The sequence below is a fragment of the Sus scrofa genome, chromosome 10 (assembly GCF_054392235.1).
Source record: "Sus scrofa isolate SSC_HxYL_T2T_F1_AM1 chromosome 10, Sscrofa_HxYL_maternal_Yorkshire_Landrace_v2.0, whole genome shotgun sequence".
NCBI classification, from domain to species: domain Eukaryota; kingdom Metazoa; phylum Chordata; class Mammalia; order Artiodactyla; family Suidae; genus Sus; species Sus scrofa.
Window position 1 is genome coordinate 17389334 of NC_139392.1, and position 17841 is coordinate 17407174.

General features: G+C 36.4%; 1 protein-coding gene across 21 annotated transcripts in view; it reads right to left on the bottom strand.

The window, feature by feature from the left end:
• CDC42BPA (CDC42 binding protein kinase alpha) overlaps positions 1–17841 on the bottom strand; it is a 290122-nt gene that overhangs the window by 92036 nt on the left and 180245 nt on the right. For 14 of the 21 annotated variants that reach the window (XM_003482782.5, XM_021064429.2, XM_021064432.2 and 11 more), the window contains 3 exons: positions 14137–14379; positions 13772–13882; positions 745–992 (listed from right to left, as the gene is read on the bottom strand). In XM_003482782.5, the coding sequence (XP_003482830.2) occupies positions 745–992; positions 13772–13882; positions 14137–14379 (602 nt within the window). The remainder of the gene's footprint in view (positions 1–744; positions 993–13771; positions 13883–14136; positions 14380–17841) is intronic. The other 7 variants (XM_021064440.2, XM_021064437.2, XM_021064439.2 and 4 more) reach the window with 1 other exon arrangement.

Consider the following 17841-nt stretch of genomic DNA (forward strand, 5'->3'; position numbering starts at 1 on the left):
CCTAGAAATCTAAGACCCACCGATAGTATCTCCTGCTTCTCATTTCCCGAATCTGGTCATGATGTCCTCCAGGTTCTGTCTTGTCAGCAGACCCTCTGAATCCATACACCTGTCTCCATCTTCACTGTCAGACCTAAGGTCCAGCTACCTCAACTCTCATGTCTAAACTCCTATCTGCACTCCGTTCCTGTCAATTCATGCTCTACACAGTAGCAAGAGTGATCTTTCAAAAATATAAATATCATCATGTAATTTTCCTTCAATGGCCTTAAAGGATAAAGTCCAGATTCCTTAAATTCCTTCATGATCTGGCCTCTATTTTCCCTTCTGGTCTCATTTTTCACCATTCATTTTTACTTTTGTGCTTCTACTATAATTGACAGCTTTCATTTCCTGAAATGTGTCAGGCCACCCTTTTCCTCTATATCATGGCAAATTTTGCTTCCCCTGCCTGGACACTTTTGTAGTTATATATTTCTTATATTTTTGGTCTTAACTCAGAAATACTTTGGTCCAAAAAAACCTATATACATCAAAGATGTCCTTTTTGGCTCTTCTATGGGTGCTCCTCTATGTAGCCTATTTGCTTTACTATGACACTGTAATATAATTTTCTATTTACTGATCTTGACTTTGGTCTTCGAGAAGACTAGAATATGTTTACTGCCTATATATCTCTAGTCTCTGACACTTAACAGGTATTCAACACATAACTATTACAGGAGTAAATAACTTGACTCTTACCTTTCTCTCCTGTTTTTTTCTAATTTGTCTTTCAAAATCATAATTTCTTTGTTGAGAGCAAGTTGCTGGCCTTCTGAATCATGCAGTTCTTTCTTCAGATTTTTTATTTCATTTGCATGTATTCCTTCTCTCTTAGACAATTCTTCTTCATAAAAGATACTTTTCTTTTCCAAATCAGTCTTTAGTTTGGTTATTTCTTGCTGATGTTCTATGCTGCATACTCCTGGTGAGTAACTAATTTGTTTTTGCTATAGAAATAATAAGAAAAGATTAGTTCATCTGTTAAGAATAATAAAATAGCAAATAACTCCTCCTATAATGACTTCATATAACTGAATATTATTTATATATAATATAAAATAATACTTTATTAATACCTTTTCTCTGCCATATGTTGTTAATATTTTTAAGTATATATCCCTTTACTATTGTATTTTACAGTCTTCTTCACACCAGGATTATATATTTATCTGTATTTTCTGCTGGTACTTACATAATTATTTGTTTTACATTTAAAGTTCTAGTTTATACATAATATGGTTGGTGCATGGAGTGAAGGGAAAATCTAACTGCATCCTGTTTCTAATGTGGAACTGATAAAAAGGTTATAAATACAGTTGTGCTTTTAAAAGATTAAATTGAGGGAGGGGTTGTAGAGCTAGAATTCACAAAAAAGAAAAGGAAGAAAGGGAGATCCCGTTGTGGCTCAGCGGTAACAAACCCAGCTAGTATCCATGAGGACCCAGGTCTGATCCCTGGCCTCGCTCAGTGAGTTAAGGATCCGGCGTTGCCATGAACTGTGGTGTAGGTCACAGATGTGGCTTGGATCTGGTGTTGCTGTGGCTCTGGCATAGGCTGGCAGCTACAGCTCCAATTCAACCCCTAGCCTGGGAACCTCCATATGCCAAGGGTGTGGCCCTAACCACCATAACATTTAACAAAACAAATTCCAAATAGATGAAAGTCAATATTTTAAGCATATTCAGGAAAAAGCAGAGCTACATACTTAGCAAACTGAAAAAAGCACAAGTCAAGCTTCAAAGCAATAGAAAAAATACTAAGGAAAATAAAAACAAATCCATAATTTTAAAAGGAAACAAGACCAAAACTAAAGGGCAAATGATAAATTGGTAACACAGCTGCAAAAAAGATAAAAAAAAAACCTACAATTTTTACTATGCAAAAGTTTATATGAATTGATAAGAAAAACATTAAGACTACAAAACAGGCAAATGATTTAAAGAGATAATTCACAAAGAGAAAATGTTATTGATACACAGTCTACTAAGAAGGCTGGAATGCCTCTCATACTTGCAAAGGTTTGTGGCATGTATCAAATGCCTTAGAAATGATTTCATTTCTAGGTATCTATTCTAAGGAAATGACACTGAAAAGGAAGCAGGTAAAAGTGTTCATGGTGATTATTATACTGTGAAAGTGAAAAATACATATAGTCAGCCCTTGGTATCTTTGGGTTATTGGTTCCTGGTCTGTCCACTCTCCATTACCAAAATCCACCATCATTCAAGTCCATTTAATAAAATGGCAGAGTATATGTGTATAACCTAACTCTCAAATACTTTAAATCATCTATAGGTAACTTATAATACCTAATACAATGTCAATGATACGTCAATGGTTGCCAGGGCATGGTAAATTCAAATTTTACATTTTGGAATTTTCTGGAATTCTCTCCCCCTTCCCAATACAACAAGCCCTCCGTATCATATCTGTGGATGTGGAACCTGTGGATATGGAGGGCCAACAGTATTTAATAGTAAGAAACAGGATATGTGGATATTCTATCATCATTATAATTATGTTTGCAACAATCACGTCATAATGAGGGAAAGGCGTATATCACTCTCAAGTGAGAAATGCGTGTTAAGGGTTGAATGTGTCCCTTCAGAACTTAAATATTGAAGCACTAACTGTCAATACCTCAAAATGTGACCTTATTTAAAAATTGGGCCTTAAAAACTGAATGATATGACTTACGTGTGGAATCTAAAAAAGCCAAACTCTTAGAAGCAGAGAACAGAACAATGGCTGCCAAGGGCTGAGAGGGTGATGGAAATGGGGAAATGTTGGTTAAAGGGCACAAATTTCAGAAATGTAGGAATAAATTTTAGAGATCTAATGTAAAGCAGGGTAACTACAGTTAACAATCCTGTATTGTATACTTGAAATTTGCAAAGAGAGTGCATCCTTTTTTTTTTCTTTTTAGGGTCAAACCCAAAACATGTGGAGTTTCCCAGGCTAGGTGTCGAAATGGAGCTGTGACTGCTGGCCTACACCACAGCCACGGCAACGCGGGATCCAAGCCACATCTGTGACCTACACCACAGCTCACAGCCATGCTGGATATCCTTAACCCACTGAGTGAGGCCAGGGATCAAACCCGCATCCTCATGGGATACTAGTCAGATTTGTTTCCACCGAGCCATGACGGGAACTCCAAGAGCGTGCATCTTAAATGTTCTTAGGAAAAGAAAAAGAAAGAGGGAGGAAGGAAGGAAGAAAGAAGTAAAAAATAACTAAGTGAAGTGACAGACACGTTAATTAGCTTCATTGGTTAATATTTCAGTGTATACAAATATCCAAAAACTAGGTTTTACACCTTAAATATGTACAATTTTTGTTAATTGTACTTCAATGAGCCTGAAAACAAGGAAAATAAAAATATAGATTTTACTGAGCTAGTCAACTTAAAATGAGGTCACTAGGGAAGGCCCTAACCCAATTATGACTATGTCCTTATAAACAGAAGAAAGTGAGACTCAGAATCATGCACAGAGGGAGAATGTTATATGAAGATTAGGGCAGAGATCGGGTGTTATATCTACAATGAAAAGAATGCTAAATACTGCCAACAAACCATCAGAAGCCACTCTGCAAACTCTTTGATTTCAGATTTCTACCCATAATTGAGACAACACATTCCTGTTTTTTGTTGTTGTTGTTATTGTTTTGTCTTTTGTCCTTTTAGGGCTGCACCGTGGCATATGGAGTTTCCCTAATGTTTAGGTTAGGGGTCTAATTGGAGCTGTTGCTGCTGTCCTATGCCACAGCCACAGCAACGCAGGATCCGAGCCATGTCTGCAACCGACACCACAGCTCACGGCAACACCAGATCCTTAACCCACTGAGCGAGGCCAGGGATCGAACCTGCAACCTCATTGTTCCTAGTCAGATTCATTTCTGCCGCACCACAACAGGAACTCCAATACATTTCTGTTTTTAGGCCACCCAGTTTGTGGTAATTTGTAATAGCAGCCCTAGGAAACTAATACAACAAGGTAAAAAAAAAAAAAACCTCTTGTGGTATTATGATGTCAACAATTGGTAAAGCTTTTCAAAAAAAATAGCCTTAAAAAGATATAATTTTCATACAATACTCTTGACTCATTAAAAGTGCACAATTCAATGGGTTTGGGCATATTATTGAATTTTTAAAATTTATAATTAATCATTTTTTGGTTGCGCCTGAGCATGTCAAAGTTCCAGGGCCAGGGATGGAACGTGCACCACAGCAGTGACCTGAGCCGCAGCAGTGACAACACAGGATCCTTAACCCACTGAGCCACCAGGGAATTCCCATTATTTTTAAGTGGTAAACCATATATAACAAAAAACTTGCCATTTTAACCATTTTAAGTGTATAGTTCAGTGGTATTAATTACATTCACAATATTGTGCAACCATCAACACTCTAATTTCCAAAACTTTTTCATCTTCTCCAAGAGAAATTCTGTAAACATAAAGGAATAACACCCCATTACTCCCTCCACCTAGCCCCTGGTAACCTCTATTCCACTTTCTAACTCAATGAATTTGACTATTTTTAGTATTTCATATTACTAAACCAGACATTATTAACCAGACATTATTTGTCCCTCTTTGTCTAGCTCTCTCACTTTGCATAATGTTCTCATTATTTATCCATGTTGAAGGAACTTCCCCCCTTTTATGGTTGAATAATATTCCATTATATGCACTTGCCACATTTTGTTTAACCATCTGTTTGCTGATGGACACTTGGGTGGTTTCTACCTTTTGGGCTATTTTAATAATGTTTCAATGAATACTGGTGTACAAGATCGTGTTGGAAGTCCCTGCTGACAGTTCCTTTGGGCATATGCTTAGAAGTTGAATTACTGGGTCATATGGTAATTCTATGTTTACTTTATTAAGGAATCATCAAATTGTTTTCATATCCTTGTGAACACTTATCTTGTTCTGTTCTAAATTGTAACCATCTTAGTGAGTATGAAGTGGTATCTTGTGGCTTTAACTTCATTTTCCTAAAGATTACTGATGTTGAACATCTTCTCATGTACTTACTGGCTATTAATGTATCTTCTTTGGAGAAATGTCTATACAAGTTATTTGTCCTTTTTTTCTTTCTTTTTTGGCTGCCCCAAGGCACAGGGTGTTGTTCCCAGGGCAGAGATCAGATCTGAACCACAACTGCAACCTACACATCCTTAACTCACTGTGCTGGACCAGGAATTGAACCTGGGTCATGGCACTGCAAAGAAGCCTCTGATTCCATTGCACCACAGTGGGAACTCCAATTATGCCCATGTTTTAACTGGGCAGTTTATCTATTTGTCGTTAAGTTGTAGGAGTTCTTCATAAATTCTGGATATCAAACCCTTATCAGATATTTTTGATTTATAAATATTTTCTTCCATTCTTCAGGTTGTCTTCATTTTCTTAAAAATGTACTTTGACTCAATATACACATTTTTATTTTGATGAAGTCTAATTTATCCACTTTTTGTTTTGTTGTCTATAATTTCTGTGACCTATCTGTCAAGCCCAATGTCATGAAGATGCACCTCAATATTTTCTTCTAAGAGTTGATGGTTGTAGCTTTTATATGTAGTTAATCCATTTTGAATTAATTTTTAAAATATAGTATGAGGTAGGGGTCCACTTCAGTTGTTTGCATGCAGAAATCCAGTTGTCTGGTACATGAGTTGAAGGAACTACTCTCCCTTCTAAACAGATGTAGTTACTATGTCAAAAATAAATTACGCCCATAGATACATGAGCTTATTTCTGGACTCTTAATTCTATTCCAGTGGTCTATATTTCTATCTTTATGCCAGCATCACATCCTTTTTATTACTATAACTTCATAGTAAGTTTTGAGATTGGGATAAGTGGGTCATCCAACTTTGACTTCTTTTTCAAGATTTTCTTTTTTTTTTGCTATTTGGGGCAGTCTCATATGAATTTGAAGATCATACTTTCCTTTCTTCAAAAAAGACTGTTGGACTGAATTATCTTTGTACATTGCTTTGGGTAAAAGTAATCCCTAAACAATACCAAGTCTTCCTATCCATAAACATGGGATAGCTTTCCATTATTTTAGATATCCTTTAATCTCTTTCAGCAATGTTTTCTATTTTCAGCACACAATATCTTAGTTAATTTTATTCCAAGGCTATTTTTTTTTTCTTTTTATGGCTGCACCTGCAGCATATGGAAGTTTCCAGGCTAGGGGTCGAATAAGAGCTGCAACTACAGGCCTAGGCCATGGCCACAGCAAAGCCAGATCCAAGCCACAGTTTACGGCAACATTGGATCCTTAACCCACTGAGCGAGGCCAGAGATCAAACCTGCATCCTCACGGAGACTTGAGTGAGTTATTAACCCACTGAACCATCAAGGAACTCTCAAGTCATACTTTTAGATGCTATTGTAAATGTAATTGCTTTCTTAATTTTATCTGTGGATTATTCATTGCTGACATAGGAATGTAACTAATTACTGTATGTTGTTCATGTAACCCTGGGGTTGTTTTCTTAGTATTGAGTTTTAGAAATTTTTTGAATATTTGGAACAGTGTTGTATCAGATTTGTCTGTAGTCTGTACCTCATCTTTTCATTCTCCTGGCAGGGACTTTCACAGACTAGAAATTTTTAATTTAAGTCTAGGATATTATTTATTTCATGGATTGTACTTCTGGTGCTGTATATAAAAAGTCATCACTGGGAGTTCCCGTCGTGGCGCAGTGGTTAACGAATCCGACTAGGAACCATGAGGTTGCGGGTTCGATCCCTGCCCTTGCTCAGTGGGTTAATGATCCGGCGTTGCTGTGAGCTGTGGTGTAGGTTGCAGACGCGGCTCGGATCCCACGTTGCTGTGGCTCTGGCGTAGGCCGGTGGCTACCACTCCGATTCAACCCCTAGCCTGGGAACCTCCATATGCTGCTTGAGCGGCCCAAGAAATAGCAACAACAACAACACACACACACACACACACACACACACACACACACACACACACACACACACACACACACAAAAAGTCATCACTGCACCAAAGATGATCTAGGTTTCTCCTATGGTATCTTCTAGGAGTGTTATAGATTTGTGTTTTACATGTAGGTTTACAATCCACTCTGAGTTAATTTTTTGTGAAGTGTAAGTCATGTGTTTATTTTCTTTTCCTTTTGCCTGTGCTGTCTTCTTGTTCTAACACTATTTGTTAAAAAGAACATCTTTTACTCCATTGTATTGCCTTTGCATTTTTTGTCAAAAATGATTTATCTATATATTCTCTTGCCCATACCATACTATCTTGATTATTGCAGCTTTAACAGTAAGTCTTGAAGTCAGTATTCCAACTGCGTTCTTTTCTTTCACTATTGTGTTGGCTATTCTGGATCTTGAGCCTCTCCATATAAACTATACACTTAGTCGTTGACATTCACAAAAGAACTTACTAGAATTTTGACTTGTATTGCACTAAATCTGTAGTTCAAGATAGGAAGAACTGAAATCTTGACAATACTAAGTCTTTCTATCCATGAACATGGAGTATCTTTCCATTTATTTAGTTCTTCAATTTCTTTCATCAGAGTTCTACAGTTTTCCCCATATAAATCTCATGCATATTTTGTTATATTTATACTTCAGCATTCCATTTTTGTGGGTACTAATGTTAATAGTATTGAGTTTTAAATTTTAATTTACACTTATTCATGGGTGGTATAAAAGAAAGTGAATGACTTCTGTGTATTAATCTTGTACCTGCAACTTTACTAAAAAATAAAAATGTCTTATGAGTTTCAGAAATTTTTTTTCTTTTTAGGGCCGCACTTGCAGCATATGGAAGTTCCCAGGCTAAGGGTTGAATAGGAGCTGCTGCTGCAATATGGGATCGAAGCTGTGTCTGCAAACTACACTGCAGCTCACGGCAGTGCTGGATCCTTTAAGCCACTGAGCAAGGCTAGGCATCAAACCTGCATTCTCATGGATACCAGTTGGGTTCTTTACCACTGAGCCACAATGGCAATTCCAGTCGCAGGAATTATTTTTTTTCTGTTAACATTTTGATTCTGAACATAGATGATCATATATCATCTACTAACCAGGACAGTTTTATGTCATCCTTCCCAATCTGTACACTTATTTTGTTTTCTTATCTTACTACATTAATAGGACATACTGCATGTTGTTGAAAAGTAGTGAGAGGAAAAATCCTTAGTTTTTGAAACAAGCTTCTTCAAGCTTAAGTATGTTGTTATCTTTAGGGTTTTTTGGTAGATAATTTTTTATCAAGTTGAGGAAGTTCCCCTCTATTCCTAGTTTACTGAGTTTTTATCATGAATGGGTATTCGAGTTTGTCAGATGCTTTTTCTGCATCTATTGATATGATCATGTGACTTTTATTTTTTAGTCTGTTGATGTGATTACATTAAATTGATTAGTTTTAAAATGCTGAACCAGCCTTGCATACATGGGAATAAAATATCAATGGTTATGATGTATCATTCTTTTCATAAATTGTTGGATTCAATTTGCAATTTTTATTTTTTATTTTATTTTTTTGCTTTTTAGGGCTGTACCCATGGCATATGGAAGTTCCCAGGCTAGGGGTCAGATCGGAGCTGCAGGTGCCAGCCTACACCACAGCTCATGGCAACGCTGGATCCTTCACCCACTGAGCAAGGCCAGGGATTGAACCCACATCCTTATGGATCCTAGTCAGGTTTGTTGACTGCTGAGCCATGAAGGAAACTCCCTCAATTTGCTAATATTTTGTTGAGGACCTCTGCATCTACGTCAGTGAGGCATCTTGATAGGTAACTTTTTTTCTTGTGATGTCTTTGTCTGGCTTTGGGTAGTAGTATAATTCTGCTGTCACAGAATGAGGAAGTGTTTCCTCTACTTCTATTTTCTGAAAGTGATTATAGGGAATTGGTCTGACTTCTTCCTTAACTATTTGGTAGAATTCACCAATGAACACATCTGGGCCTGGTGCTTTCTGTTCTAGAAGGTTATTAATTATTGATTTAATTTCTCTAATAGAGGCCTTTTCAGATTATTTCATTTTGGTTGAATTTTGGCAGTTTAAGGAATTGCTACATTTCATCTAGCTTATCAAAATTTTCAGGCATAGAATTGTTCATAGTATTCTTTTATAATCCTTTTAATATGGTTTTGGATATGTTTTGCTATTATTCTGTTGAGGGTTTATATATCTACATTCATTAGGAATACTGATCTAAGTTTTCCTTTTCTTGTGATGTTATTAATATAGCTTTGATATTAGGGTAATGCCGGCCTTAAGGGATGAGTTAGGAAGTGTTCCCTGTTCTTGTATTCTGTGTAAGAGTTTAAGATGAATTGGTGTTGGAGTTCCTGTCACGGCACAGTGGAAATGAATGCAACCAAGAACCATGAGGTTGTGGGTTCAATCCTGGCCTCACTCAGTGGGTTAAGGATCCGGCGTTGCTGTGAGCTGCGGTATAGGTTGCAGATGCAGCTCAGATCTGGCGTGGCTGTGGCTGTGGCGTAGGCCAGCATCTATATCTGTGATAGGACCCCTAGCCTGGGAACCTCCATATGCCGCATGTGCGGCCTTAAAAAGCAAAAAAAAAAAAAAAAGAATTGGTGTTAATTCTTCCTTTAATGTTTGGTTCAGTTCACCAATGAAGCCATCTGGTCCTGGACTTTGCTTTGTCAGGAGGATTCTTATTATTGATTCAATTTCTTTGCTTGTTATAAGTCTGTGGAGACTTTCTATTTTGTCTTGAATTTAGGTAACTTGTGTGCCTCTATATTTGTCCATTTTGTCTAGATTATTTAGTTTGTTGGCACAGAGTTGTTTACATGGTATTCTCTTAAAACCTTCTTCCTTTGTGATGATAGGTAGTGATATCACCTTCATTTCTGATGTTAGTTGTTTCCTCCCTCTTTGTCAGTCTAGCTAAAGGTTTGTCAATTTTGTTGATCTTTCAAAGAATCAACTTTTGTTTTCATTCTCTTTATTATTATTGTTCTCATTTTATTGAACTCTGTTCTAATCTTATTTCCTTTCTTCTGTTAGTTTTGTTCTCTTCACTCTTCTATGTCTAGTTCTATAAGACATAAGGTTAAGTTACTGATTTGAGAACTTTCTTTTTAATATAAGCATTTTCAGCTATAAATGTGCCTCTGAGCTCTGTGTGTGGTGCATCTAATATGGTGTTTTCATCGCATTAAGCTATAGATATTTCCTAAATTCCCTTCTGATTTCTTCTGTGACACACTGGTTGGTTAAGAGTGTCTTGTTTAATTTCCACATATTTCTAACATTCCAGTTTTCCTTACATTATTGATTTCTAGCTTCATTCCATTTGACTGGAGTAGATACTTTGTGATTTCAATCTTTTTACATTTATTGAGATTTATTTTGTGGCCTAACATCTGGTCTATCTGGAGAATGTGCCAACTGCACTTGAGAAGAATGTGTATTCTGCCGTTGCTGGGCGGAGGATTCTATACATGTCCGATAGATGGTTATAGCACTGTTCAAAAAACCTCTATATCCTTATTTATCTTCTGTCTGTATGTTCTATTCATTATTGGAAATGGGGTGTTAAAGTTTCTAACTGCTATTCAAGAACTTTTCCTTTCTTCAATTCTATTAAAAATATCCTTAATGAAGTAAAGATTCCTACAACTATTTAAACAAAATAGGTTTACATGTGTATTTTATTGTACACAAAATTTACATGTGTATATCTTTCAATCAAGAAATTCCACTTTTAGAAAATATCCTGAAGAAATGACAGAATAATAATAATCACAGCTAACACTATTGAGCCTTTACTTTGTGCCAGGCCTTGAGCTAAGCAATATGTATGTGTGTGTGTGTGTGTGTGTGTGTGTGTGTGTGTGTGTGTGTGTTGTCTTTTTAGGGCTGCACACGTGACATATGGAGGTTCCCAGGCTAGGGGTCTAATTGGAGCTGCAGCCGCCAGCCTACACCACAGCCACAGCCAACGCCAAATCTGAGCCATGTCTGCGACCTACACCACAGCTCACAGCAATGCCGGATCCTTAACCCACTGAGTGAGGCCAGGGATCAAACCCACAACCTCATGGTTCCTAGTCAGATGTGCTTCTGCTGCACCATGATGGCACTCCCAAGCTAAGCATTTTAAATGCCTTAACTAATTTATTTGGTAATTTTGTTATTATCCCAAACTTGTAAAAGATACAAGAGATTCTGCATGTTTGATCAGTAGGTAAATATATGTAATTCAAAGTTTTCAATGCAGCAATGTTTATCACAGGAAAAAAAAGTAGATTAGAGGAAAGAATGGTATCGAGAATTAGTCAGGCTGGGTTTAAACTTTACTGTACCATTTATGACTATACAATTTTTAATTCTCTGGGTTTCACTTTTCTCAAATGCAAATAATCTCTAGGATTTCTTCCAGTTTGCACTTTCTGGTCCTTGTTTTTACCAAAATCACCTAAAATAGTGCTGGAAACAAAGCAGTCCTGGACTAAAAGTTATTTGAGATGGTAATGTAATGACTTCTATATGAATCCTGCTCCAGAAGCACAGGTATTTACAGAAGAAACATCTCCCCTTTTTCTTTTTTGCTTTTTAGGGCCACACCCACAGCATATGAAAGTTCCCAGGCTAGGGGTTGAATCGGAACTCCAGCTGCTGGCCTACACCAGAGCCATAGCAACACAGGATCTAAGCTGTGTGTGTGACCTATACTGCAGCTCATGGCAACGTTAGATCCCTGACCCATTGAGCGAGGCCAGGGATATAACTCGTATTCTCATGGATACTAGTTGGATTCGTTTCTACTGCGCCACAATGGGAACTTCCAACATCTCCACTTTGAAAAGCTAACCAGGGCTGCACAATCATGATGAGTCAAAACAAAACAGAACAACCTCAAAAACAAAACAAGAAGTAAAGTCTAGTTTATATTTGTATTTATAGCAGAAAAAAACCTTACTTGCAACCACTAATACTCAACTGAAAAAGCAAATTCTGACCATTCTACCATATCATTCACTCACTGAAGTAACACATTTATTAAACAAGTATTAAATATTTGGCCCTATGCCAGGTCAATAACATGCCAGTCTATGTTTTCAATAAGCTAGGTCACAGTTTAGGTGAGGATATACTTTGTGAATAAATAATTATAATAAGAACTATCTGGAGTTCCCGTCGTGGCGCAGTGGTTAACGAATCCGACTAGGAACCATGAGGTTGCAGGTTCGGTCCCTGCCCTTGCTCAGTGGGTTAACGATCCGGCGTTGCCGTGAGCTGTGGTGTAGGTCGCAGATGCGGCTCGGATCCCGCATTGCTGTGGCTCTGGGGTAGGCCGGTGGCTACAGCTCCGATTAGACCCCTAGCCTGGGAACCTCCATATGCCGCGAGAGCGGCCCAAGAAATAGCAAACAGACAAAAAAAAATAAAATAAATAAAAATAAATAAATAAATAAGAACTATCTTTTAAATTATTAACAAAATTCTATAGCAGCATAGAATAAAGAATATTTAGACCTCCTGAGATGACATTCAGTAACTTGATTCTTATAGTTGATGGGTGAATAAGATACTAGACTAGTCACGGTTATGCAAGGGGTGGGTGGAGGTGGTGCTGGCAGACAATGCAGAGGAACAGTATATGCAAAGGTTAGAGTCCAGTAAAGGCAGACATCAAGGAGTTCCCATCGTGGCTCAGTGGTTAACGAACCCAACTAGTAACCATGAGGTTGTGGGTTCGATTCCTGGCCTCAATCAGTGCGTTAAGGATCCTGTGTTGCTGTGGCTGTGGTGTAGGCCAACAGCTACAGCTCCGATTTGACATGTAGCCTGGGAATCTCCATATGACTTAGGTATGGCCCTAAAAAGACAAAAGAAAAAAATAAAAAATAAATAAAATAAAACATAGAAGCTAGGTGCTATTATAAAAAAAGAAGAAGGAAAAAAAGGCAGACATCATATTCAGATTATAACTTGGTGTCACAGGAATATATCAACTTAATCTCTCACTTTGACATACATATTATTATTATAGCTAATAGATACTGAGCACTTACCATGTATCAACTTATATACATATATATGTATACCTTATATAAAACCAAAGAGAGAGAGTTTTACAAATGAGAAAGTTAAGGTACAAAGAGATTAAATGTTTTGTCCAACACTATACAGCTAGTAACTGAGGAACTAGGCATTAAAACCTGATAGTACAACTCTAGAGCGGGCACAAGGATTTCCCTTGCTAAGTACTCCTGCTGAAACATTTAGTCCATACCAATTATCATCTCGTCCCACTTAAGAGACATATCTGCAAAGCTACCTCTGAGCTTTCCCTAAGTCATTTAAGACAGAGGGTCTGGACATCTAACCATGCCTCCAACAAGACTACCAATATATCTTGTCCAGGTATGCAACCCTTCATAAATAGTTTAACTCCTTCCTGATAGACTTCTCCCCACTAAACATAGCCTTCCCTTTCCTTAAAGCATGATTAGGAAGTCTACCAGCTCCCTACTGAGAAAAATGAGAATGAAGAATACCATATTTAGATGGTTGTATAACTATAAATGTAATAAAATTCACTGAATTAAAAAAAGAATACCATATTTAGGATAGCTAGTTTTTACTCTATACCAACAAGAGTACAAAACTAATAGTCCTATTAAGCACAAAGAGGAAAAATTGATTCAATTTCATAAATGGGAAATCAAACGATACCTTTAGTCCCTCTAATTCATTTTCCAGTTGCTTAGAATAGTGCTCACTCTGTTCACGCAACTTCCTGTCTTTAGATGCTTCAGCAGCTATAGCTTCTGAATGGACTTCCAGCTTTAAAATAAAATGAAAGAAGCAAATTTCATGGTTATAACTCTTCTTCCAATAAAGTGTTTTTCCCCATGGGAATTTACCTTGCAATAGGTAGATAACTCAAATGTTTAAATTTATATTAAACAATATTACCAAACTAAAAAAAAAAACTTTTTTCAAAAATTAAAGAATGAAATATATATCATTTCACTAGTCTGAGAAAGCAGCTTTAATCACTATCCCATGGGCACTACAAAATTTGCCTGACTACTAACCTCTTTTTTGGCTCTTTCTGTTCTGCGCAGTTCTTGCCTTAAGCTTTCAACTTTTTGCATCACCAGATCCACCTCTTCTTCCTTATCTCTGACATGGCGAGCAAGTTTCTGTTTTTGGGTGTGCAATTCTGTTAGCCGCTCATTGATCTCCATGAATTCCTGCATGGCCAGTTTCCTCTGACAGTGTGCGTCTTTCAGCTCTTTGGATTGGTTTTTTAATCGCTCACTAGCCTGGACTAGTTCCTACAGTTTTGTAAAAAGAATATAAGTTACCAACTCTGCAACCTAGGGATCAAATTTGGCCATCAAAATAGCTATCATGAAGTTAAGAAGAGCCAAAATTATTCACCTCTGAATAAAATGAAAAGAAATGAACTATTTTTGAACAGATATTAAAAGCATGGTGCTCTGTTCATATTCTCAATTCCTTATGCTAACATGCTAATAACTGCAAAGGAATAGTTGATTTAACTTCCTACCACCTTAGTTTCTATAGATAAATAAAAGGTATAGGAATATAAAATATAATGGTCAAAATAATGATTTTGTGAAATTTAATGGATATTTGTGAGATTAAAAATAAACATATGGGATGACTGCAAATGATGAAAATATGGATTGTACCTGATGTGGAGACCACATCCTGGGCCAGAAGAAGGGAAAAGAGCTAAATTCTGTAATTTAATTTAGTGAGAAACTAAGAAGGGGTTAAAGGAGACTCAGGTCAGTAGGATCACTTGTCTCCCCAGTAAAAAGAAATGCAGATCTTCTTTGAGGAAGAGTCTCGCTGAAATCTAGGTTTTTTAAAGAGTATACGAATATGAGCTCACAACCAAAGATTCCCAAACACTCAAAGGACAAAAAACCATAATCAAAAAACATAAACAACAAAAATAAACTCAATTTTTATTTGGGATATTAGAATTATCAGATACTGATAAAACTGCTATATATGAAACATTTGAAGAAATAAAAGGAAATCATAAAAATGGGAAAAATGATAAAAAAAGACTATTAAAAATGATCAGGCAGATTTAAAAAAACAATTTCATAGAACATTTAGAAATAAAAAATAAGCAGTAAAATTAAAAACACAATCTACAGGAGTTCCCGTCGTGGCGCAGTGGTTAACGAATCCGACTAGGAACCATGAGGTTGCGGGTTCGGTCCCTGCCCTTGCTCAGTGGGTTAACGATCCGGCGTTGCCGTGAGCTGTGGTGTAGGTTGCAGACGTGGCTCGGATCCCGTGTTGCTGTGGCTCTGGCGTAGGCTGGTGGCTACAGCTCCGATTCGACCCCTAGCCTGGGAACCTCCATATGCCGCGGGAGCGGCCCAAGAAATAGCAACAACAACAACAACAACAACAACAACAAAAAGACAAAAGACAAAAAAAAAAAAAAAACCACCATCTACAAATATAGATGCTCTATCTTTAAAGTAAGAAAAATAAAAAGAAATTCAAACCAGATACTTTAAAAATAAAATATGTAAGATCAAATAAAAATTTTTTTTAAAGAAATCAGAGGAAAAAAGAGACAACCTATTTCACATCTCCAAAAGAAAAAAAAAGATAATTAGAGCAGACATCTAAGAAGTAACAATAGTGGCAGAGGAAAGTCTTTGGAAAGAGATGAGAAAATAATTAAAACTGAACACCCATAAAAATTACTTTTCAAGTATAAGGCTCAAAAAATAATGAGATTCATACAAACAAAAAATGTCAGCGCTTACCACAGTCAGAACTGCACTAAAGGAACATTTAAACATTTATCTGAGGAAAAGAAAAGTGATTTTAGAAGGATTGTCTAATGAAAGAGAAGTGGAGGGCTAAGAAATTGGTAAACAAAGATATGAACATAAATAAACTTGTATAAAAAATTGTAGTATGGACACTATGTGGGCTCTTAACCCATTGAGCCATGATGGGAATGCCAACAAAGGCTGCTTTTAAGTGAAGACCAAAAACAACTGTGGAGAACAGTAGCTTAGACATTAAATTAGGCTTTGTTGAATATGCATGATAAAACACAATTCTAGTAAACTGCTAGAATGAGCAGTGAGTAAAATGGGAACAAGAAAACAAAAACCTTAATTAAAAATCAATTACAGTTTTTGCAATATATTTTTATTTTTTTATTTTTATTTTTTGGTCTTTTTGCCTTTTCTAGAGCTGTTCCTGCGGCATGTGGAAGTTCCCAGGCTGGGGGTCTAATTGGAGCTGTAGCCACCAGCCTACGCCAGAGCCACAGCAATGCAGGATCCGAGCTGTGTCTGCAGCCTACACCACAGTTCACGGCAACGCCAGATCCCCAACCCACCGAGCAGGGCCAGGGATCGAACCTGCAACCTCATGGTTCCTAGTCAGATTCATTAACCACTGCGCCACAACAGGAACTCCAGTTTTTGCAATATAAAAAGAATTCTGGAGATTGGTTTCACAATAATGTGAAGGGACTTTACATTACTGAATGTAAAATGGTTAGGGTAGTAAATTCTAGGTTGTATGTATTTTGCCACAATTAAAAAAAAAAGATCAAGAAAGGAGACAAAGATAAACAGAGAAAAATATGACAAAGAGAAGGCAAAAAGTAAAGTGGTAGAACATTTCGGTAGATTAATAAGTATAAAAGGTTAAGTTCACCTGTTAAAGGCAGTTTGTTAAACCAAATCTCAACTTAAATAGAAAAAGCATTATTACTGCACACAATGATAAAAATTTATTCAATAGAAAGAAAGCTACTCTAAATTTTTGTGCATTCCATAATACAGACTCAGAATGTATTAGAAAAAAGGCCATAATTTCATAGAAAAACCGGTAAATACATCATCATAATGAGAAATTCTAATTTCTTAATCACTAATAGATGAAACAAGCAATTAAAAAATAGTGAATATAAAGAATATCTGAAAAGCTTAATTAACAACCTTCATATACAGAAGCTTGCACCCCAAACTGGGAAACACATTTTTCTCAAGCATATATTGAATATTTAAAAGTGAAACAGTTTAGGCCATGTAATAATCTCAGATTTCAAAGTAGGTATTACACAGATCCAGTTCTTTAATAACATTACCATTAAAATAGAAATAAAAAATAAAAAGGCTATATTCCATTATAACTCACTGGTCAAGGAGAAAAATTATAAAGGATATTAAAATATTTAGACCTAAAAGTTTTTAAATACAAAAAAAGCAATAAAAATGTTTGGTATATACTAAAACTTGGTAATGCAGTAAAAGGTATCATGCATGGGGGAAATTTATAGCCTGAAATACTTACATTGAAACTAAAGAAAAAGTTGAAATTCAATGAAATTCCACATAAAAAGTTAGAGATAGAACAACCCATTAACCCTCCCCCCCCAGTATGATATGATAATAAAGAGCATAAATTAATGAAAAAGAAACATGAAAATAATGAAGATAAAGCCAAAAGCTGGTTCTTTGATCTTACCCAATAGATGGCAAGGTCAAACAAGGGAGCAAGAGTAAATGTACAAAGAAATAACATTAAGAAAGAGAGGTTGTAACTCAAACACTAGGAGAATTCAAAGATAAAATAATGCAGTAAAAATTTCAAGCCAATAAATTTTTCAACTTATGAAATGAACAAATTCCTCCAAAAATACAATTTATCAAAACTGTTTCAAGAAGAAATGGAATGTCTAAATAGTCCTATAACAATAAAAAGTAACAACCAATAGC